Source organism: Littorina saxatilis, linkage group LG13 (assembly GCF_037325665.1).
Source record: "Littorina saxatilis isolate snail1 linkage group LG13, US_GU_Lsax_2.0, whole genome shotgun sequence".
In the NCBI taxonomy this organism is placed as follows: domain Eukaryota; kingdom Metazoa; phylum Mollusca; class Gastropoda; order Littorinimorpha; family Littorinidae; genus Littorina; species Littorina saxatilis.
Window position 1 is genome coordinate 38219166 of NC_090257.1, and position 25468 is coordinate 38244633.

Below are 25468 nucleotides of genomic sequence, written 5' to 3' on the forward strand. Positions count from 1 at the left end.
GGGTGTGTGTGTGTGCGTGATTTTACCAACACTACGCTAAATTCCTTGTGCTTAAAATGTTTTTTTAATGTCACTTGGCTCAATAAATACTGTATTCTGTATTCTGTATTCTATTCGGCATTAACAAGCTACAACGCAACGCCCGTGGGCGCTTTACGCGCTGCACGCAGCAAACGACTGCTGGCCGAAAACATGGATTGGAAAATGGATCGGTCAAGGGAGATGAAGAAAATGACGGATTGTGATATGCGTAGCCGAAACAATACTGTTTGCGTGCAGGGACGGGGCGGTGTGAGAGCACAACGGGACAAGGAACAGGTGTAAAGACGAAAAAGAATTTTTTTTTTTTTTTTTAATACCGATTGCGTAGAAAACGACAGACTTGCGTAGTTGCGTAGTATATTATTCAAATTCGTAGTTTACTACGCTCAATGTGTAGTGTAAACAGGTCTGTTTGTAACAAAATTAGATGTAAGGGTGTGAAAAGACAAGAGTTTTGTAGAACCTTCTATTTACAGTGATAGACCGAATAATAATAGTTGGCTCACGTAAGTGTAGCCTATGCGATGCTAAACTTTGTCTGTCTGTGCGTGTGTATGTGTGTGTGTGTGTATGTGTGTGATTTTTAACCATGAAGACTGCCGTGTGAACTGAGATAGGAAACAAACTTGCATCCGTTGTGGACAGCCATATCAGTTAAAGGGATGTTAAGAAACAATAAACAAACCTTCAACTGAAAACACTGTTGTTATTGACGTTTCCAAGCTTTCTTACGTGCATACTTGCCTGCCTGCGTGACAGCAGGTGTATATGTTTTGGCGAATATACGTTCAGAGTGTAATCTCTGCATAAATATGTTCCATGGCACCAAAATACTTATTATGTTATTCCGTTTTATATCATTTATCCAACAGAAGAATGTTCTTTTTGAATATTTTTTCTACTTTTGGTTTTACATTAAAGTTTGCTGTTGAAATAGGCATTCTGGTTTCTTTCTTCCAAGCGTGCATGTGTGGGTGTGAGTGTTTGTGCATGAAAAAATGTGTGCGCATGTTTGTTTTTGAAGGATTTACCCGCTTTAGGCAAAATGCTGCCTTTTTCCTGAATAAACAAGCGTTCTGCTTCTTTCCATGAATTGGGAAACTTGACAGCCTCGTTCCCAATGTTCTACAAAAAAATATTTTTATACACACAAACGCACTGCAAATAATCATTTATAAAGCACAAAACACAGTTAAGCATGAGCACACTGCTGAGGTAACAGCTAGTACTCCAGTTCCTTAATCAGATATCACTTGAGCCTGTATGATTATACGTTTTTAAACTTAGGATAAACCTGAAACCAAAAGAAGGCGAACGCTGTGCTTGGTACAGTACAGCGCTCCCTTGCAGCAAAATTATTAACCAAATGTACACACGCACTTTTTTCACAGAATGGCAATGACAGGCGCAGTGACCTAGTGGATAAGACATTGGCCTCCTATGCAGAAGATTATACGCTATTTGCGTTTTTGACCAAAATATGACATTTTACACAGATCGAGACAGTCATTGTTCTCCGAGACCGCGCTAGCGGTCGAGGTAAACAATGACTGTCGAGATCTGTGTAAAATGTCATATTTTGGTCAAAAACGCAAATAACATTTATGTATCGATCGAATTCCTTTCAGGTACTATGACTTTGTTGTTGTTTTGACGATTGAACGAGCACACACACACATGCAATCAAACACATAAGCTTCATATTTGGGCGTTTCAGGTTGACCGAAACTTCAAAGGAACTACAAAACACACGTCATGTACTGACTTTGTTGTTGTTTTGACATTGAACAGCACACACGCATGCAATCAAACACATGACGTGTGTTTTGTAGTTCCTTTAAAGTTTCGGTCAACCTGAAACGCCCAAATATGAAGTTTTGTAGGCCTCTGACGTCACATGGCTCAAAGAAGGGAAATCCAATGTCCAATCGATACATTGTGAGTTAAACTGCCGGCCTCGGCTACCTGGTGGGTTAAGAGAGGCGATTTTTCCGATCTCCAAGGTCAACTTATGTGCAGACCTGCTAGTGCCTTTTTCACCTTCGTCACGTACATGCAAGCACAAGACCAAGTGCGTAAGGAAAGATCCTGTAATCCATATCAGAGTTCAATGGGTTAAAGAAACCCGAAAATACCCAGCATGCTTCGCCTGGAATTGGAGTATGGCTACCTCTGAATGGCGGGATAAAAACATGTAAAAGCCCACTCGTTCAAAAATATGAGTGAACGTGGGAGTTTCAGCCCATGAACAAAGAACACAGAATGGTTATATTGAATGGGGACAATCAATACCTACAAGTAGTTTCAAACATTGTCCTAAAAGGTCTGGCATTTTCTGTAACTGATGAAAAAAAAATGAAAAAAAATACATACATTCACACGCACAAACTTACTTTGTAGCTTATTGATCCTGGTACTCTGCTGCTTGATTCTGAAATTAAACACAAACAAAACTAGATCAATTTCACAAAATCTGTACACAACAGGCAACTCTCTTTACCGTGGCAATATCCAAAACTCAAGTGACTAAAAAAACAAATCACAAATAAAGGGAGATAACTATTATCTGAGCAAAATATACCCTTTTTTTTTTTGTGTGATGAACTACTATGCTTGCTGGGGGACTAATCATTAACCAGGCATGGGAATTGAAAAAAGTAAAAAAGGCTGAAAATCTGTAAGTAATAGCAGTTTTTAGAACCATTTTTGCCTCCCCAATTTATTTTTTCGGCGGACACTTTTGCTTTTTCGGCGGAACAAAACAAAAAAATTGGCGGAAATTTGCCTTTCGGCGGACAATTCCCATGCCTGATTAACCTCAAATAGTCACTAAATAGAATGTTAAAGCAGAAATAACAGAAAGAGTATCTGCCCAGTACGGCTTTTCCTTATATTAAACACAGCACGATATTCTTTAACCAGAAAGGTAGGAAGGGAGGTAACTACCCCAGCAAGCTAAATCCGACATGTCCTGTGTTTTTAATTGTCCTCTCTTACATGCACTTGTTACAACACACACACACACACACACACACACACACACACACACACACACACACACACACACACACACACTTACAAAATGCATGCATGCATACACACACACACACACACACACACACACACACACACTTACAAAATGCATGCATGCATACACACACACACACACACACACACACACACACACACACACACACACACACACACACACACTTACAAAATGCATGCATGCATACACACACACACACACACACACACTTACAAAATGCATGCATGCATACACACACACACACACACTTACAAAATGCATGCATGCATACACACACACACACACACACACACATACACACACACACACACACTTACAAAATGCATGCATGCATACACACACACACACACACACACACATACACACACACACACACACACACTTACAAAATGCATGCATGCATACACACACACACACACACACATTCTCTCTCACACTCTTTTCTACCAGTCTCTCTCACTCACTCATTCACTCACTCACTCTCACTCACACACACACACATACACACACAAACACACACACACAGTCACACACTCTCTCTCTCTAAGTCTTTTCTACCAGTCTATCTCACACACACACACACACAAACACCACAAACACACACACAAACTGACCTGGTCTCCAGCTGAGTAAGCTTCTTCTTGCCGTCAGCACCAGCCTCCTCTTTGCTATACTTGGTCGCCTCCAGCCCAGCAATGCGCATCTCGTACTGGGTGTTCAGAAACTGACACACAAACACATAACATTAAAAGTACACAACTATAAATCGGTGCAATATCCTGATTTAGCCCCGTAAGAGGTTCATTTTTGCACTGAGGGAATCTCAAAGGTTAGCTCTTCACTCAATAGGCTACATCATTTCCAAGAGGCAAGTGCTGAGGCACACCATTGACGGAAAACACCTATGAGTAACAACAAAAAATAGACCAGAAAACGCAGACAGAATCCTTCCAAACACAATGCAGATCTGGGAACCCCAATTTTGCATTTGGAGTATTCTCATGAAAAGTTTGTTTATTTTCCGAAAAATGTGTAATCTATACAGCATTCAAAAAAACCATTCAAGCAGGCTGTCCATGCGTTTACTGCACCATCATTAATTTTTGGCATGAAAGAAAACCCCAAATGGGAGTGCTCGTCACGGCTAGTAACATGTACATCACTGGGTTCAACCAGACTATGCGTCACATGAGTTGAAAAACGGACATGTTAAACAACTGGATCAGGTTTCGGGATGAGCTTGTGAAGAAAAGTAATCTCAGATTTGTTTCGGTCGAATATTTCTCACTATGTCAAAATACTGGATCAGATTCGGGATAAGCTTGTGAAAAAAACAAATCTCAGATTTTGTTTGGTCAAATATTTTCCACCAAGCGTATTGATTGTATTTCAGACAGTAAAAAGTAAATAATATCGCATGGGTTTTTAGGTCTGAACAAGTTGATAATGAAGAAAAAAGCAATAACTCACTAAGGCCTAAAAAAAAAATAGGTGTGGTTACGGTAACCCGACCTACCCTATTTTTAGGGGCCGACCCTATAACTTTTTATTACATTTGTAAAAAATAAAAAAAATTGAAAAAAATTGAAAAAAAATATGGAAAAAAACCCGAGTGCAGAAAACGCAATGAAAGCGAAAGCGCTCGAGTCGCACACTTATTTCTCTGTCAAGTAGGTTTAATTTGTACACATTAGAAAAAAAAGTTTAAAAAAAAAAAAGTGATTGCCTACCTTCCTACCCTATTTTTTTTGGCTAACCACACCTATTTTTTTTTTTTGGCCTAAACAAAAAAAATCATGGTAAGTAGCCAAGATAACAATGGGAAAGATAACAGCTGAAAAAGCAAGTCAAAGGATGAACATCCTCTCTCTTTCCCCCCAACATTTTCCTGGTGTGACAGTGCTGACACAAGCAGAAGGCCTAGCTATTCTGCTGCATTTCTGAGCTTTTCACTTTCGGGGTCATATCTTATGGTGTGAGTTCTGCATGCCACAAGAAAGCATTCATTGGTTTGTTCTCTCCTTCTCCCACATGCGCTCTGCCCACCCACCCACCCCCACCCACACACACACACACACACACAGCTACAAGAAAAAGAAATAAACATACTTCTGCTGTGTTCAGCTTGGTCTGCAAGTCTTCCTTCTCTTTTTCCATGTTCTTCAGCTGCTTTTCCAACTCTCCCTTGCACTGCAATCACACACCGAAGAAACAGGAATAAGGCAATCTATCCACATACCATTCTAAATACCAGGCAATTCTCACATCCACACACACACACAGCAAGAAAGTGCATGGAAACAGAAAGATAAAAGAATGAACATTTAGTTCAATTCAACAGCCTCTAAGCCTACTCTAATCTAAACTGTGAGTGTGAGGATTCTACAATTTGTTGCTCAATGTTTTCACAGTTGCAAAATCACTTTTGTACACACAAAAAAACGCTCTGCACAAGCAGCAGCCAGGCTATTGATCTCTACAAGTCTTATTTCTCCGTCTCAGTCAAACTGCTGTTCATTCTCATTGCATTTGATAACATGGGCGCAAATTAAACAAGAAGGGCAAAGCCCATACGACTCACATGCTTGACCTTGACCTTTCATGACATCATACACTAAGAACTGCTTTACACATTTTTCCTACCAAAATACATGTGACCTTGACCCAAGGTCAAGGTCATCCAAGGTCATGCAACACAAAGCTGTTAATTCAAGACATAGGAGGTACAATGGTGCTTCTACCATGAGATATGGTCACTTTTAGTGGTTCACTACCTTATTTTGGTCACATTTCATAAGGGTCAAAGTGACCTTGACCTTGATCATATGTGACCAAATGTGTCTCATGATGAAAGCATAACATGTGCCCCACATAATTTTTAAGTTTGAAACAGTTATCTTCCATAGTTCAGGGTCAAGGTCACTTCAAAATATGTATACAATCCAACTTTGAAGAGCTCCTGTGACCTTGACCTTGAAGCAAGGTAAACCAAACTGGTATCAAAAGATGGGGCTTACTTTGCCCTATATATCATATATAGGTGAGGTATTCAATCTCAAAAACTTCAGAGAAAATGGGAAAAATGTGAAAAATAGCTGTTTTTTAGACAACATTTATGGCCCCTGCGACCTTGACCTTGAAGCAAGGTCAAGATGCTATGTATGTTTTTTGGGGCCTTGTCATCATACACCATCTTGCCAAATTTGGTACTGATAGACTGAATAGTGTCCAAGAAATATCCAACGTTAAAGTTTTCCGGACGGACGGACGGACGGACGGACGACTCGGGTGAGTACATAGACTCACTTTTGCTGCGCATGTGAGTCAAAAACTGGTTTTCTGCATGGTCCCCATCCCATTGGCTTGGAAGTAACTATCTGACCCCATTAAGCATCAGGTAAGTCAGAAGTAGTGAGAATACGAATACGAATACGAATACTTTATTATCTCATACAGAGAAATTTCAGTGTGGTGCACATTAAAAGACAAAACAAATAATAAGACAACAGATAAAAATACCATACGAAGCATACTACACTCGCGCACGCATATGTACACTAACAGGAATAGTAACATGATTCCAAATAGGTTAAAAGTTTAACGCTAAAAACTATCATTATCACAGGACTAGATATGTCATTGAACAATATTTATCACAGGACTAGTCATTCGAGGGTTATCACATTCATTCATCACAGAAATCAGTGCATATGTTCACCGGTACACATACTAGGAAGTAACTATCTGACCCCATTAAGCATCAGGTAAGTCAGAAGTAGTGAGGAAGTAACTATCTGACCCCATTAAGCATCAGGTAAGTCAGAAGTAGTGAGGAAGTAACTATCTGACCCCATTAAGCATCAGGTAAGTCAGAAGTAGTGAGGAAGTAACTATCTGACCCCATTAAGCATCAGGTAAGTCAGAAGTAGTGAGGAAGTAACTATCTGACCCCATTAAGCATCAGGTAAGTCAGAAGTAGTGAGGAAGTAACTATCTGACCCCATTAAGCATCAGGTAAGTCAGAAGTAGTGAGGAAGACGAGGGCAGCATGTTCACAAAGGTGTACCAAAGAGAAGTTGTGGTCCAAAAAAACAGGCTCCCCCAGTAACCCAAAGGTTATTGAATTGTCTTTACTTTTGTCAAGCTTTTATTTCAAGTTTTAAAAACTTACCCTTTTCATGGGCTCCATATCCTCCAAGGCTTTCATCAGCTGTGCTTCGAACACTGTCACCTCCCTGCAAAACACAAAATGATGAATGAATATCTTATCTTTTTGAATTAGTCTTATCGCATACCTGTCAACCTGTGCGGTTTTCCCGTATTGTGTACGGGATTTATCAAAATTTAGCCTAACAGTATGGGCAAACCAAATTGTAGGAAATTCATGTCAATGCTGTGATCTTGACAACAATTACCTTACAAGATGCAAGTGACGATTAAAGGCACAGTAAGCCTCCCGTAAACCATCACAGATACGGTCAGGCTTTTACACACAGTACAAACACCCTTTCATTTAAACACTCACCGATTGAGAACATCCTAGATGCCCTCCGTGAAGAGCGAACAATTTTCAAAGAATTTATTTCTGCGTGGTTTATCTTACCCCTGAGCCATCGTGAACCCGTGTGATCCAGTTTCCCTTTTTCACAATGTAGTCGTCAGTTAGTCATTTGAATGCGACTCGATGTGAGCATATTTACAATAGCACGTTTTTATGCACGAAACAAACGGCTGTGGTTCACAAGAACTCTAGCGATGGCTTTTGACTGTTGAGAGGAACGGCGATATGCATAAACCGTCGTCTGCTACGACCCTTGCGTGACCCTGCTTCTGTGCTTTTCTTTTTTCAAACTTTCACAACTTCGAATTGTACTGATCTTGTCTTGATGAAAAAAGAATTCTTTTATGATTAAAGAATGTTTGTGTAACAAGCTGTCAATTTATTATTTAGAGTTTAAAAGTTAGGTCTAGCGCAAAAACACACCACGGTCCAAAAACATTTTGATAATCATCGATTCACGGCTATCGCCAGTTTACATCAATAGAATGAGACCCGAAGGGAAGTAGTAGGTCAGTGAATCCTTTAAAATAGCCCACTTCCATGGCTTCAGTGACCTTCCCGGTTTCAGATATCTGCATGATCTCTGACAAGTTTTATTTTGAGTTAGATACATGGAGTCCTTTTGAAAATTAGAATGTGGAACAAACTTACTAGTTACTTGTTTCTCTTTTAATTCAATCTATGATTCAACCATCATTTGAGAATTTAACTCCAGAAATGATGAATTGAAAAGCAGTATGAGAGATTATGCAAATGAGTACTAAAAATAGACCTGACAGTGCCTATGCTATTTTCCAAACCTCCTTCCTTTTCACCAGAGTAAGCCGTTTTGAAATTAAGTTACCAATTGGAACTTACTGAAAACTGTTTTCTCATTTAAATTGAAGTTTTGAGTCAATAATTATTGATAATTTACATCAGGACAAGGGAGGCAACTGTGTTATTTTTGGTTTTTATTAATTTGTCAGAAATTTTTCAAACATGGTTATTTTCCATCCTGTAGATGAAACTTGTTTAAAATCAAGTTCATTCATGAGAGCGGTCCTGGGGGGTAAACAGGCCTGAAGCTGGTTTTTGTATTTCAAAAAAAAAAAGTTGGTGTGTAAGGGATTCTTACCTTGAATACTGTTTCTAGTCATATAAATACAGGTTGGCCTTGGAGGGGGTTTGTCAGGTCTGTTATCGGTTATCTTGTAGCAGACACAGTTATACCCTCATTTCAATGCCAACGTAATTTTTCCCCAACAATTTAAAAGTATGGCAATCCTGTCGAAGTAACGATAAAGTTTACTGCAATTTGAAACAAGTTTCAGCTTTTCGCCCGTCACAGACACCAAACATCCCTGACCTACAGTAATTGGTCAGGAGAATTGAGTTTTCAAGACTCCCAATAACTGAGGACACAACAAGTGTGTGCATGCATGTGTATGTGACTGTGAGGAGGAAAAACACTTCAAACAAGAAGAGCAAACGCTCGATCGAGTCACTTTCGCAGTTCTGAATATTATATGAGGCATCAGATGGACAGGAAGAAATTGCTATTCACAACACAATGAGTCACGTTCACATAAAATTTGAGCCCGGTCACTTTTATAGTTTCCGAGAAAAGCCCAACGTTAAGTTGTGTGTTGCCGAACAGAAAAGGCTAGTTATCTCCCTTGTTTTTCTGATAACGTTCGTAAAAGGCTACAGATGTAAATACTTTGATGTAAAGAATAATCCTACAAAGTTTCAATCACATCCGATGAACTTTGTCAAAGATATAAAATGTCTAATTTTTCCTTTGACGCTGACCTGTGACCTTGAAAAAGGTCAAAGGTCAACGAAACCATCGTTAAAGTGTAGAGGTCATTGGAGGTCACGACTAAACAAAATATGAGCCCGATCGCTTTGATAGTTTCCGAGAAAAGTCCAACGTTAAGGTGGTGTCTACGGACGGCCGGCCGGCCGGACAGACTAACACTGACCGATTACATAGAGTCACTTTTTCTCAAGTGACTCAAAAAGCCATCACATGTATCATCGAGAGTCAGACAACTTTAGAAAAAAAGATAATGGCAAGTTTCCGAGATCGTTCACACTCTCAGTCTCATTCCCAATAATTCTCTCAGACATGTATACACAAGCGCACACAGACACACACCAGGCATGGGAATTGAAAATGGTAAAAAAGGCTGAACATTTGTAAGCTATAAGTATAACAAAGTCGACGGCACGAAGCGCCTAGCCTTACTAGGGGCGTCCGGGGGCATGCCCCCCCGGAATGTTGTTCTCTCCAAAGAACCCAAATGGTGCAATTTGGTGTCATCTTAGCTCCAAGTTTGCCATTAAATTCAGTTTTTAGAACCATTTTTGCCTTCACCATTCTTTTTTTTGGCGGACACTTCTGCTTTTTCGGCGGAAATTTGCCTTTCGGCGGACAATTCCCATGCCTGTTACACACAAACACCATATAGTTATAAAAAAAATCAATACCTTTGGCTTTTCTCGTATTTCCTCACCCATTCTTCAATCTGCTTTTCCTGGGCAGAGCATTGTGTGCTGGTTAAGGCTCAATAACACTTAAGGCCTCAAGTATTTGACAAAAAGTAAACCTTCCCTTTAAGAGTACATACTATCTCAGCTAAATAAAACAAATCTACACATCTGATTCATTTAAAATTGTAACATTTGAATTCTTATCATTTGTTTGTTTGTTTGTTTGTTTGCTTAACGCCCAGCCGACCACGAAGGGCCATATCAGGGCGGTGCTGCTTTGACATTTAACGTGCGCCACACACAAGACAGAAGTCGCTGCACAGGCTTCATGTCTCACCCAGTCACATTATTCTGACACCGGACCAACCAGTCCTAGCACTAACCCCAGTATGCCAGACGCCAGGCGGAGCAGCCACTAGATTGCCAATTGTAAAGTCTTAGGTATGACCCGGCCGGGGTTCTAACCCACGACCTCCCGATCACAGGGGCGGACGCCTTACCACTAGGCCAACCGTGCCGGTCTTCTTATCATTTCAGTTCAGGAAGTGAATATAAGTTTTAATATAAATTTGCAAGATGTTTAACGACCCAAATACTGGATATTTAATTTTTAAAGCACAAAAATAGTTATGTATCATTCTTTAATTTGTGACGATCACGGCAATTTTAAAAATGTTATGCAAATATAAGTACACCAGCAAATATATGACCCTTTTCTTGGAATCAGTCTTAACTCGCAACCCGCACAGTGAGCTACACACGAATAACAGTGCAGGGGATCAACCTGGGTCATATTGAGATTTGGTGTGCAATGAAGTCTTCAAACATTATCTATCGTTTGGTATCAGGTTTTTTAATCAAAGGTGATTGTAAGTGGGTTAAATAGTTAATTATAGTTATCAATTATGATCATAAACACGCCCAAATCGACCCATCTTTGAGCAAACAGAAATATCCTTAACCCTTGCAGAACCCCTACATATCGCATATATTATGTACAGAACGGGTGCGCTTGGCCTTTCGCGGGCTGTGCTTTCCAAGTGTGTATGACACACGCTGAGCGAGACAGCCTCAGAAAACATGACGTAAACAATCGTTTGATTCTAACCAATTAGGAGCGAGGATCTATACTTTGATATATACATTTGTAGCGAGACTTTGAGCGAGACTTTGATATATATATATATACATTTGTAGCCATTTCTAACCACATTATACTGTATGTCAAATTTGGGGGGGGGGGGTTTTTTAGGGTTGGGGGAAGGGGGGTGCACTATCACTTAAAATCAACACATCATTACACTTATGGATTAAAATGTGCAGAGATGCATCCCCAAACTTTTGGCAAAAAATCAAGAAGATTGGGTAATTCTAAGACCATGTTGCTAAGGAGAAAGTGTGGGAGTAGTGTACACAATCTTCTAAGTCTGTTTTCTCAGAAAGGCTGGCGATGGAGGTGTTGACTCCAAACCGCCATAACTTCTACAATTTTTGAGTTACAACAATCATTCTGGTATCAAAATAATCAGCAAAGATTTTAGTTTATGGAAATGTAATAATCTCACAACCTTCAAAATCTACCTTAACCCCTTGACTGCCTTATGACGGGTATACCCGTCATGCGCTTGTGCAGCCGCAGCGCCTTAGGACGGGTAAACCCGTCTTCGTTCAGGAATTTGCCAGAAATGCTACGTCACTGCTGACACACAAATAGCAGCCAATGGCTTGGTAGGATACCTCATTCTCATGAATAAACATAAAAGGTGACGCAGTTTTGCGTCTGAAGGCTATTTTCGGCCTTGGCAGGCAGGAAAGGGAAGAGAAAGCTCGACTCGTCAAAATGGCTAACGGTGACAGTCGACAGGGCCCTAGTAGGGAAAAACAAAGACGGACTGACGCTACAGGCGGTGCAAATGATTATGGATACTGACAGGGGAAGGGGGAGATCTTTCTTTCCGACGATTCGTTGGAAACAGGTCGATGACACTGACAGTGATTATGATTCTTTCTGGGAGCAAGCAAAACAGCCACCTGTGTTTGATCCACAGGCACCGGAAGATGAGCCGGACTGATTTTTCAAAAGTTCATATTTAAACATCATTATAAGCCAAACCAATAATAGTTCCATGTTTAGACACTAAAAACAGATTCTTGGTTCAATTTCCTTTAAAAATAACACAGGTTTTACTTACCTACCTACTGCCAGTTTGGAGCTAGAATTTTTTGTGAATTATTACATCCCGAACTCCAAAATTCCCTGGCAATCAGGAATGCACATAAGTAAGTTTTGATTGGCAGCGAAAGGGTTAAGACTGATTTGGTGGTGCGGGGTCACATATATAATATATATATATATATATATATAAGAAATTATTTTACAGAATGAACTATCGATTATTAATTGTTCAAACATCACTCCAATTAAGTCCAACAAATGCCCCCAAATAATTCAAGCACAAGATATATCAAAACTAAAATATTCTACCAATTTCTTTTCATCTGAAACATCTTGTAATGTATGGCAAGAATACAAGTTGAAACATCTTGTAATGTATGGCAAGAATACAAGGAACTATCAAAGTATCATAGCAAAGGATATCTATTGTCTTCGCTCTGTACTGCCTCAGGAGCTGGCTGAAACAGAAAAGAAGAAAATCAACACACGAAGCAAAATTAATCTACTAATAAATAATACATGAAGAGAGAGATAGAGAGAGAAAGAGAGAGAGCATGTTCGATATCGACCGTATACACGTATTTAAAAAAACGTGTATTGCCTACCCTATCATTAGATTTGAACGAAAACTTTTTTATATCCTATTTTGAGTTTTAAGTAAGTACTAACTAGCAAAATGACATCAACCATAATGTATTGATGATTATAAGGATAAATGAGAGTATGTATGAGGATGCATATGAGGGTGCGGGTATGGATATGTGTGGTTTGGGTTATGTGTGTTTTGATACAGTGTACTTTTATGTGTCTATATACAGGGATCGCGCTAGGATTTTTCAAATTGCGTACGGCTTAAGCAATGTCGGCCAAAATACGCGTAAAGCAGAACTGATTTTGCGTCACACTATAACACAGTTAAATCATGTCAGGCTTGAACTGAAAGCGTCTCTCGGCCTAGATTTGGCGCCACACGCCCAGTGCATTTTGGGTGTATGCTCTGTTTCAAAACACCGACCAGCGTTGCTTTGCGTCGCTTGCGACATTCTTATGCCAAGACGGAGAGCACGTCACCTCATTTTGTTTTATCCAAAACAGACTTTAGATTTGAACTCGCGCGTGTGCTATAGTCTGATTCAGTATTGGGATGTGCTGCTGAGTATGCCGTTTTGAATAGAAGTTGTTTTGCGTACGCGCTACGCATAAGCGCCGGGAAAATGCGTGGGCGGATTTTAAAACACGTCAAATACGCAAAAAACATGCGTTAACGCGATCCCTGCTATATATGTTCTGAGAGTCTGTTTTTATGTGATGTTATTTCGCACATGAGCCAAAAGAAAAATTTCTGTTTGTTGCATTCAGATAATAAAGTTTTTATTGAATTGAATGTATATTGTAATTCAATCAAGTTGGCGTTTTAATGAAACAGATCCTGTGATTGGTCAGAATGCCCCAACTCATTAAAAATTACCGGTCATTAATTGTCAATAACAACTCGCTAAAAAAAGCCATTAACCACCTGCTGGCGAGGCGCATTGATACAACCTCAACTAGTCTCGGTTAGCTTTGAGGGTCATTTTACAAGTAGGAAATATGAAGGCCAACGAAATACCGAGACCATAAGGTATGCGAAGAACTCCGCCTGGATGCACCCTAAAGGTCTTTCAGCCGGTCCCAAGCCCGGATAAAGGAGGAGGGTTGGGCGTGGGGTTAGCAACTCCACCCCGCCAAAAAACCAACTTGCTACAGAAACCGCAACGAAAGTGCGGCCCTATGCTCCACAGGGAGTCTACAGGAATAAGTCAAGTAAGTCAAAGGTATGCGAAGTGATGACGTCGAATACGTGACGTAAGTTGATGCATGAATTCTTCCGGACTACGTCAGTCAATTCCAAAGATCGCTTTTGTGATGAAAAGAATTTGTTTTAGAGTTTGCTGTCCAGAAACCCGTCAAAAAAGAAGGGAAAATGTATGTGAAAGAAAACAAAACAGGAGCAGAGTGATAAGATAGGAATACAGAGACATATTTCTTGGGACTTGACCCTTGCAGGTAGGTGGACTGAAAGTAGTGTGTGAACAGAACAGAACCAATTCTGTCTGTTTACCATCGCATGAAAGCAGGAAAGAGATCGTCGTCAGATTGAATTAAAATAACATTAACATGCTTCCGTTTGAAACTTCTCGGTCTTCATTGTGGATTGACACCCGTCGGGCTTCAATTAGCTTTGCCTTTGGTTGGGCGTCAATCCATGATGACGACCTCGAAGTTTCAAGTGGAAGCATGTTAATCAGGTCTCCATTCTAACACTACTGGACTTGTCTAGCGCATTTGATACGATAGACCACGAAATTCTGCTCCACAGGCTTCAGCACTCCTTTGGTGTTCATGATCTGGCCCTTTCCTGGGTTCGTTCGTACCTTACTAACCGGACGCAGACCGTTTGTGTCAACGGCATCAAATCTCAACCTTCAGCTCTCCAGTACGGTGTCCCGCAAGGGTCCGTGCTTGGCCCCATACTTTTCGTTCTATATGCCTCCCCTGTGTCCGATGTTATCAGTCGCCATGCGTTGTCGCACGAGAGTTTCGCTGATGATACACAGCTTCATCAGTCTGCCCCTCTTGCTGAAGTTGACGATCTGGTATCTCGGACACAGGATTGCATTGCGGACCTCAGTGATTGGATGTCTTTAAACAAACTCCAGTTAAATAGTGACAAAACCGAAGTTATGCTGGCCTGTCCCAAGAAATTTCTCAATCACCCTTCTTTTCCTGCCTCTCTCACTGTCAACGAACTACCTATCTCTTTCTCTCCGTCTGTCCGCAGCCTTGGCGTCACTCTCGATCCAACTCTCTCTTTCCAAAAACACATCTCTAACATCTGCAAGTCCGCCTATCTAGAGATGCGCAAGATTAGTTCAGTCCGTCACTACCTCACCACTGATGCAACCAAAACGTTAGTGTGTTCTTTAGTCCTCTCAAAGATAGATTATTGCAATTCTCTCCTGGCCGGTCTCCCTAAGTACCTTTTAGATAGACTTCAAAGGATCCAAAATAACGCTGCCCGCCTGGTCTTCAAATCTTCCAAGTATGAACACGCCACACCCCTTCTTCACTCTCTACACTGGCTGCCTATCACTAAAAGGATCGAATACAAACTCTCCTCTCTTTCTTTTGCCGTCGTTTCTGGTTCTGCCCCAGAATACTTGTCAGAACTCCTCAATCTCTACACCCCCTCTCGTCAGCTTCGCTCTGCCGCCGACACTCGACTCTTCCGACTCCCCACAGTGCAAACAAAGACATGTGGCGAGAGGTCCTTCGCCTATCAAGCCCCTGTGACCTGGAATAGATTACCTCTGCCTCTCAGACACACAGATTCTCTCACTACATTCAAGACAAATCTCAAAACACACCTCTTCCAGCGCAAGTGATTTCCCCTCCAGCATCTCCCCACCCACCCCATCCTGCCCCACCTCACCCCCTACCTAGTGCCTAAAATAACGCGTATATATATTTTCTGCGCTTTGTGTCAGCACTGTCTGTGTGTGTGTAAATAGTACTGTTGACACGTTTTTATATAGAAGCCTATTGTGGTTCTTGTGCTTAGGCTGTGTATTGGATTGTCACTGTATGCCTGCATTATTAGATGTCAGTAATAATTATATGTGCTGATTGTTCTCTTTGCCTGCGCGCGTATAGTATGTTGGTTATGTTTGGTTATAGTATGTTTGTTTATGTTTGGTCGTTATTTTTGCCTGTGCGTGTATTGTATGTTTGGTCGTTTTCTTTGCCTGTGCATGTATGGTTTGTTGGTTATGTTTGGTCGGTTTCTTTGCCTGTGCGTGTATAGTATGCTTGGTCGATGTATGTATTGTAAAGCGCTAAGAGTAGACAATTTTCTAGAATAGCGCTATAAAAGTTTGCATTATTATTATTATTATTATTAATTGTCTACTCAAAGTTCAGAATAAAAAAGAAAATGCAAAAACGCCATCTAGCTTGCATCAAGGGAATTAACCTAACCCAACCATCTAGCTTGCATCAAGGGAATTAACCTAACCCAACCATCTAGCTTGCATCAAGGGAATTAACCTAACCCAACCATCTAGCTTGCATCAAGGGAATTAACCTAACCCAACCATCTAGCTTGCATCAAGGGAATTAACCTAACCCAACCATCTAGCTTGCATCAAGGGAATTAACCTAACCCAACCATCACAGATCCTTTCTTGGCCTATTTTACCAAATTTAATTAATGCGTGGTAGCATTATTTGTGACAAAGAATCTTAAAGTATAACTTTGGATGCTATTAAACACAATCTTCCGAATATAGCGATATGTTAATATAATAATTAATATAACGTTGCATGCTTAAAAAACAACAAAAATGTCCAGACTAATTCACCATTGCAACTAATTATCTTTTGGGCCTTCTTATCCGTAAATTTTCCAATTAAGTAATTTCACAACAATTTGTACTCACTCAGTTGCAATGATCTTCTGCTTGAGAACCTTGAAGTTGACTTGGTTAGCAGTTTGCTCCTTCTTCAATGCCTCAATTTCCTGGAATAAGGGATATCATCGATAAAATGTATCAACTGAACGAATACGCAACTGCAATTTTATGTTTTAAAGTCATAAGGCAAAAAATAAAAAATGCTTTGGTTACGGTTTCCCGACCGACCCGAACTTTTTGGGCCGACCCTAAACTTTTTTTTTGTGGTCCTAAAGCTAAAAATAAAATGAACCAAACACATACATACACACACAAAAAACCCACACACACACAAAAAAAACCACCGAAAACGACAAACACCACGGCACAGAGAAAACATCGATCGCCGGCGAGCAGACAACAACAAGCCCGACAAGGGACACCACTCCGCTTTTTACAACTCCCATATCCAAGGGAAGTCAGTCTCGTGCGTTCGTTCGTTGCGCGAACGTAAAAAGATGTCGTTTATCGTATTCGGAAAGTGCGTTCATATCGAACAAACACGACTGATAAGTCGGTACTCGAAGAGTGCAACCTTGGTGGACATTTTTCATGATTTTCATCCAACTTTGGACGGCAAACTGTTCGGGATAAAATGTGTTGGGTCGACGAAAATAAGTGCCGAGCCCGAAGACTCTTTCGAACTGGACTTTGGCATGACTCTCGAAAACCATTTTTATCATTTCAAGAGGGACCAACCAAAAAAAAAAAAAAAAAAAAAAAAAAAAGTTTAATCGACCTACCTACCCTATTTTTTTTGGCCATGAAACCGTAACCAAAGCATTTTTTTTTGTGGCCTAAATAAGAACAAGTCACGTAAGGCGAAATTACTACATTTAGTCAAGCTGTGGAACTCACAGAATAAAACTGAACGCACTGCATTTTTTCACAATGACTGTAGTCCGCCGCTCGTGCAAAAGGCAGTGAAACTGACGAGCCTGTTTAGCGCGGTAGTGGTTTCGCTGTGCTGCATAGCACGCTTTTCTGTACCTCTCTTTGTTTTAACTTTCTGAGCGTGTTTTTAATCCAAACATATCATGTTTTTGGAATCAGGAACCGACAAAATATAAAATGAAATTGTTTTTAAATCGATTTTGAAATTAAATTTTGATCATAATTTTTATATTTTTAATTTTTAGAGCTTGTTTTTCATATAAATATAACATATTTATATGTTTTTTGAATCAGGAAATGATGAAGAATAAGATGAACGTAAATTTGGATCGTTTTATATAAAAAAAAATGTAATTACAATTTTCAGATTTTTAATGACCAAAGTCATCAATTAATTTTTACGCCACCAAGATTGCCGTCGAAGATTGCTTTACAAACATTTGAAAAATGAGAGTGTGACAGTGCCGCCTCAACTTTTACAAAAAGCCGGATATGACGTCATCAAAGACATTTATCCAAAAAATTAAAAAAACGTCTGGGGATATCAATTATCATACCCAGGAACTCTCATGTAAAATTTTATAAAGATCGGTCCAGTAGTTTACTCTGAATCGCTCTACACACACACACAGAGACAGACACACACACACACACATACACCAAGACCCTTGTCTCGATTCCCCCTCATTTAGTCAAAACTTGACTAAATGTAAAAACCAAAGTAAAATTCATATGAACAATAGCCCTTAGCTAAGCTGAAATTTGCAACCCAGCGACTGCAGACTCATTAATGCATGGGTGAAACTGATCAGAATTGAAAATAACTGATGAAAATGAGGCCGGGGTCCTGGGGCCGCCCAGGCCCTGGTGGGGTGCAGGGGCAACGCCCTGCATGCTAGGGCGCCCAGAAAACAAAAAAATAGGCTTTTTAAAAGTAGGCCTCTCCTGGTATCTCAAACACACAAATTTGCACATTAAACAATGGTAACAAATGCCAAGCTGTAGTCCGATAATTCGCGCGCTCAGTGAAACAAAGACTCAGCGATGTCCGGTCACTGTGTTAGAGAAAATACAGATTTTCAAAATAAGGAATTCCTTACTTGACCAATTTCATTTGGCGGATTTCCGCCCTGAGGCGGAAAAGTTTCACCTATGTTAATGCAAGGGAGGTAACTACTTCCTCTTACTCAAGGGCTTCTTTGAAAAGCCTGATTGTCTTGCCAAAACACATACACTCCTGCATAAAGCCAAACTTTCCGGGAACAACAATGTCGAGAAATCTGTAACAGATCTCAGTTAATCTAAATAGTTTTTCTGAAGCTTGAGTAAACTACATTACTGCTTCCTTTCACATGCACGGCAAACACTCGTAACCTTACGAAACAAAAATTATCTTTATGTTGGACCATTTCTCTTCTCCCTCCACGTGTGATGGTTCACTAATAGACTGGATGGCCGAGTGGTAACGCACTTGCGCTGGGAAGCGAGTTCGACCCTGGGTCAGGGCGTTAGCAATTTTCTCCCCCCTTTCCTAACCTAGGTGGTGGGTTCAAGTGCTAGTCTTTTGGATGAGACGAAAAACCGAGGTCCCTTCGTGTACACTACATTGGGGTGTGCAGGTTAAAGATCCCACGATTGACAAAAGGGTCTTACCTGGCAAAATTGTATACTTTATAGCCTAGGCATAGATAAAAAATGTCCACCAAAATACCCGTGTGACTTGGAATAATAGGCCGTGAAAAGTAGGATATGCGCCGAAATGGCTGCGATCTGCTGGTCGATGTGAATGCGTGATGTATAGTGTAAAAAATAAATTCCATCTCACAGTCACACGGCATAAATAAATAGATCCCGCGCGCGATATTTAAGACTTCATATAATAATAATAATAACAACACCAACTATATCTTCACTGAACAGCACACATGACCAAATTGCAAAGTGAAACCAGGCATTTTATTTTACTTTGCCGTGATTTACATCAATGAAATTGACATCAAAACATTCAGTTCGAACCTTGTCTTTCCGTTCGCACGAAGAGCATGCCCCGAGCGAAAAGCTAGCCGACGAGAAGTCGCACATATCCACGGAAAACAGGTTCTCGTCTGCCATGGCTGCTCTTTTCCCTTTCACATACACCACCCTACTGATATAAACAAATACACCAGTAAAAATGCACGCATTTGCATTCTGTCACATCTTTGTTGTCGGTGGTCTCTCAGTCATTATAGCCGTCCATCGTACGAACAACGTGTAGGAAGTGACGTACTGTTACTTCCGCAAAGTCAATTTCAGCGGGAGAACTCTGCCTCACTTAGCAGACGAATTATCGAACACTGCATTGCCAAGAGTCTAGAGTCTCTGCATGTAGCCTCCTCAACTTAGGACCCAAAGAACAAAGAATTTGTGAATTATTGTGCGCTATTGTGTGTGTATGTATGTGTGTGTGTCTGTGTGTGTGTTGTGTGCTGTACACTTGCCTAGCTATGTTCAGTTTCCACTTTGAGTAGATTACCCCATTCCTCGTCCTTCGCGCCGAACACTCCAAAAACATCTTCAAGATGTCAAACACCACATAAAGCGGTAATCTTGAACTGTAGCGTGTTAAATTCATAGCTCAGAATCCAGTGACATTTTTTACTTATTTTTGATACAAGTCCATGTAAGCAAGCCAAAGAACATTTGTCGTGAAATTAACTGACGGATTGAGCTCCAAACTTAAGCATAATTAATTAATTTGGTTGTTCAATCGACGAAAATGCACCTAAAATGGCGTACGTTGTCAACCATGGGACAGAGCGGGGATGTAGCTCAGTCGGTAGCGCGCTGGATTTGTATCCAGTTGGCCGCTGTCAGCGTGAGTTCGTCCCCACGTTCGGCGAGAGATTTATTTCTCAGAGTCAACTTTGTGTGCAGACTCTCCTCGGTGTCCGAACACCCGCGTGTGTACACGCAAACACAAGACCAAGTGCGCACGAAAAAGATCCTGTAATCCATGTCAGAGTTCGGTGGGTCAGTATAGAAACACGAAAATACCCAGCATGCTTCCCCCGAAAACGGCGTATGGCTGCCTAAATGGCGGGGTAAAAAACGGTCATACACGTAAAATTCCACTCGTGCAAAAAACACGAGTGTACGTGGGAGTTTCAGCCCACGAACTTGACGAAGAAGAAGAACCATGGGACATCATTTACACGGAAGAGTTGTCTCCCTTGCCCTGCTCATACGAATAATTCCTTCTTTGACACATGTAAACGAAATGCATTCGTACAGTTACAAGTGCAGGTTCTACAAATTTGGAGACTTAAATGCCTCTGAATTATGAGCTATGAATTTAACACGCTAAAGTTCAAGATTACCCATAAAGCCATCCAAAACTGAGTCAATCTATTTGAAAAGGTGGGTTTTTTTGCAAACCGTACTCGAACAAAGCCGCGCCCAAAACACTGGATCGCAGCCGAGGTGAACACTGAATCGCAGCCGGCGAATTTTAAGTCTGATTGTATATATCAAGTTATGAATTGCGTTCCAACCAATTAACTTCCAAAGCTAAAACTCGGTGTAAATATGAATGAATAATAGATGATTGAACTGCCGTTCATAAAAGTACTTTTCGTTGTTGATTTGTTTTCCTAATTACGTCTCAAACTGACAATTTGCACTGAATGCGCAACAAATTTGAAAGAAACTCCTAACCCAGAACTCGCGGAGGACTCCCGAAGTAAAGAAATGGGTAGAGGTAAGTCAAGTTAAAATGAACGCTTACGCTTTGCCTCAAACAACTTTTTGGGGGGAAAAAAGGACTCACGTAGCCTACGCTAGATGTGATTTTGGGGAGAAACTCGCCTTGTTTTGGGGCTCTCACTGGTTCGCAGCCGGGACACTAGATTTTGCCATAGACCAACAACAATTGTTGGTCTTGATTTTGCCTAGTGCAGCCGGGTCTACGGCGTGGTAGCCTATATTACATGTGCGCGCGATGGTGTGTGTGTGTGTGTGTGTGTGTGTGTGTGTGAAGGGTGGGGATAGGTGAGCCGAAGACTGACACGGCCATACGCAACACGGCCGGCATTGCATGCTTATCAGTGGGTACACGGCAAAGCGGTCAGCGAACAAAGAAATCTTGGCTTATAGGCGAAGCAGAGCTGAGTGACCGGTCGTTACACCGGCTGCTGCCCTCATTTACACAACAACACACCCGTGACACGTACACTTGTGTGAGTATTTTTCTTCTCGTGAAAGTTTATTGTCATAACGCTCAGTGTTTTTTAAGTAATTTTGGACGAGTACACCTCTCGACGGCAGGGGAATCTCACGTCTCCAATAATGATTATAATGAGCAAGTACAAAATGCTACAGAAAAAGTGTAAACAGTTTTTCTCCAGTAAACCAACTTCACCGTTTTACTGCAGCATTCTTGATTTCAATTTTACTGCAGTAAAACGTTTTTTTTCTGCAGAAAAAAACGATGCTTCGGCGGATGATGAAATTATACAGGAATGCTGGAGAAAAACCGTGTTTTCTCCAGAATTTCTGTTTTTTTCTGCAGAATAACTGAATAAAGTTTATTCCGCTAAGGATAGTAGTCAAGCTTCATCAGTTTTTGCGGCTGACACACTGACACACACACACACACACACACTGACACACGGCACACACACACACACACACACACACACACACACACGTACACCGTCACACCGACACACACACACACACTCACACACACACACACACAGACACACACACGCACACACACACCGGCACCACACACACACACACACACACACACACACACACACACACACACACTACACACATATTCGTAACTTGACGTGTTTGCTCTACTTTGAAACCCTAACTCTTGTGATAAATGATGAGATATTTGATTGTGATATATCATATATAAAGATTTGTTTAGATTACGGTTGTTGTATAATACAGGCCGGTGTGACGTTTTCATCTTTCGCCGTGTTGATATTTCGATTCAGTCTCGGCCTCGTTGATCTAGTATAAACTCTACACTGAACAAAAAAACACCCTTCGATAGTATTGATAAGCGACCTTGTGTACCTTACATTCATGGGGCCAAATTTGTCCAACCAATTTTTTTTTTTTATCTAACTTGAAATTTGATTCATCCTCAAATGTTTCCCTTCTTACTCAAGGGACGTAACCATGCACTCGGTACACGTTTTCGAAAAAATCGATTTTGGGGGTGAAATCTATTAAACGTCACCACCAATTGTCTTCACATGCAAGAAACTGACATGTTTTTCGTCCATAAATAATTTCACTTCTTAATTTTACCAGGAAACAACATTTCAGTCTTGAGTATATATCGAGGGGGAAATAAGTACACAGGCGAAAGATGAAATCGTGACACCGGCTAGAATGATAGCACTCTTGGTTGGTCTTAGTGGTAATATGATAGATGTGCTAGTTATTATATGTGAACATACGTGTTTTATGTGTTGTTGTCCCATCAGTGAATGTCCAAATACATTCTTACGAACCGAGTCAGTTGAGTTATGAATCGTTTACACGGCAAACAGGTTGTCACAGTGCCCGGCAAACCCAGCCAAGTTTCCACTAATGTATCAAGGGCGGATCTGGGGGGGGGGGGGTTACACGGGTTACGTAACCCACCCCCACCCCCCCAAAAAAGGTAATTTATTGGCTCAGGATGCACCAGATAGCTCTATTTTGCTTCTTTGGATAAAAAAAATTTCCGGGGGGGGCATGCCCCTGGACCCCCCTAGAGGCTTGGGCGCCTTCGGCGCCGTCAACTTGTATCTTCGCAGTAATTTTGTAACCCCCCCCCCCCCTCCAAAGTGAATTGATCCGCCCTTGTGTATTATTTTCATGGACAATACAGTTTTCTTATTGTTCTGATACTGAAATACTGCGAACGGCCATCAGTTTCAGTGCCCCGACACCCACCCGGCCCCGGAGACTGAGCGAGTTTTTCTATTTCAACACTGAGTTTTATTCAGAGTCGCGCAGATCGACGGAACCGCCGACCGCACTGAAAAGACCGTATAGATTTTTGCGGGGAAACCACGAGACATAATTTCAGTTTAGGTCAATTTTACTCGAGGTGGTGGTGGTGGTGGTGCTGGTGGTGGTGGGAGAGGGGGTGGGGGGTGATAGGCGTGGTGTGTACCATAATAATATAATTTAAGTAGCGGCAAGTCACACTGTGCCGGAGTTGCAACCGCGGGCTGAGACAACCTTCACTTTGAAACGGCCGAGAAACCTACAGAAAATCAATGAATGACAAAAAAAGACTGGCCCCGTGATGCAATCACATGATGCCATTTGTCGAAATTGATCGAAATTAGACACAAAACACAACAAGTCGCGTAAGGCAAAAATACAACATTTAGTCAAGCTGTCGAACTCACAGACTGAAACTGAACGCAATGCAATTTTTCAGCAAGACCGTATACTCGTAGCATCGTCAGTCCACCGCTCGTGACAAAGGCAGTGAAATTGACAAGAAGAGCGGGGTAGTAGTTGCGCTGAGAAGGATAGCACGCTTCAGTTTCTGTACCTCTCTTTGTTTTAACTTTCTGAGCGTGTTTTTAATCCAAACATATCATATCTATATGTTTTTGGAATCAGGAACCGACAAGGAAAAAGATGAAAGTATTTTTAAATCGATTTCGGAAATTTGATTTTGATAATAATTTTTATATTTTCAGACCTTGTTTTTAATCCGAATATAACATATTTATATGTTTTTGGAATCAGAAAATGATGAAGAATAAGATGAACGTAAATTTGGATCGTTTTATAAAAAATAATTTTAATTACAATTTTCAGATTTGTAATGACCAAAGTCATTAATTAATTTTTAAGTCACCAAGCTGAAATGCAATACCGAAATCCGGCCTTCGTCGAAGATTGCTTGGCCAAAATTTCAATCAATTTGATTGAAAAATGAGGGTGTGACAGTGCCGCCTCAACTTTTACAATAAGCCGGATGTGACGTCATCAAAGACATTTATCGAAAAAATGAAGAAAAAAAGTCCGGGGATGTCATACCCAGGAACTCTCATGTCAAATTTCATAAAGATCGGTCCAGTAGTTTACTTTCAATTGCTCTACACACACACACGCACACACACACACACACATACACCACACCCTCGTCTCGATTCCCCCCTCTACGTTAAAACATTTAGTCAAAACTTGACTAAATGTAACAAGTCGCGTAAGGCGAAAATACAACATTTAGTCAAATATAGCTGTCGAACTCACAGAATGAAACTGAACGCAACGCAACGCAGCAAGACCGTATACTCGTAGCATCGTCACTCCACCGCCCGTGGCAAAGGCACTGCCAGTGGAATTGACAAGAAGAGCGGGGTAGTAGTTGCGCTGGGAAGGATAGCACGCTTTTCTGTACCTCTCTTCGTTTTAACTTTCTGAGCGTGTTTTTAATCCAAACATATCATATCTATATGTTTTTGGAATCAGGAACCGACAAGGAATAAGATGAAAGTGTTTTTAAATTGATTTCGAAAAAAAAGTTTTGATAATAATTTTTATATATTTAATTTTCAGAGCTTGTTGTTAATCCAAATATAACATATTTATATTTTTTTGGAATCAGCAAATGATGGAGAATAAGATGAACGTAAATTTGGATCGTTTTATAAAAACAATTTTTTTTTTACAATTTTCAGATTTTTAATGACCAAAGTCAATAGTTAATTTTTAAGCCACCAAGCTGAAATGCAATACCGAAGTCCGGGCTTCGTCGAAGATTA

The 25468-nt window shown here is 40.7% G+C and overlaps 1 protein-coding gene and 2 long non-coding RNA genes across 3 annotated transcripts in view; 1 reads left to right on the forward strand and 2 right to left on the reverse strand.

Moving 5' to 3' along the window:
• LOC138946144 (moesin-like) overlaps nt 1–10923 on the reverse strand; it is a 31393-nt gene extending 20470 nt beyond the window's left edge. The window contains exons 1-6 of the mRNA XM_070317651.1: nt 10915–10923; nt 10128–10174; nt 7263–7326; nt 5201–5281; nt 3706–3815; nt 2436–2473 (exon numbers count right to left, since the gene is read on the reverse strand). Coding sequence (XP_070173752.1) covers nt 2436–2473; nt 3706–3815; nt 5201–5281; nt 7263–7326; nt 10128–10174; nt 10915–10923 — 349 coding nt within the window. The remainder of the gene's footprint in view (nt 1–2435; nt 2474–3705; nt 3816–5200; nt 5282–7262; nt 7327–10127; nt 10175–10914) is intronic.
• Nucleotides 10924–12731: 1808 nt separating this feature from the next.
• LOC138945687 (uncharacterized) lies at nt 12732–19917 on the reverse strand. Its single transcript, XR_011449083.1, has 3 exons — nt 19707–19917; nt 16785–16864; nt 12732–12764 (listed from the first exon to the last, which is right to left on the reverse strand). It is a non-coding gene; the product is annotated as an uncharacterized lncRNA (long non-coding RNA).
• LOC138946095 (uncharacterized) lies at nt 13702–14269 on the forward strand. Its single transcript, XR_011449196.1, has 2 exons — nt 13702–13927; nt 14121–14269. It is a non-coding gene; the product is annotated as an uncharacterized lncRNA (long non-coding RNA).
• Nucleotides 19918–25468: the final 5551 nt, after the last annotated feature.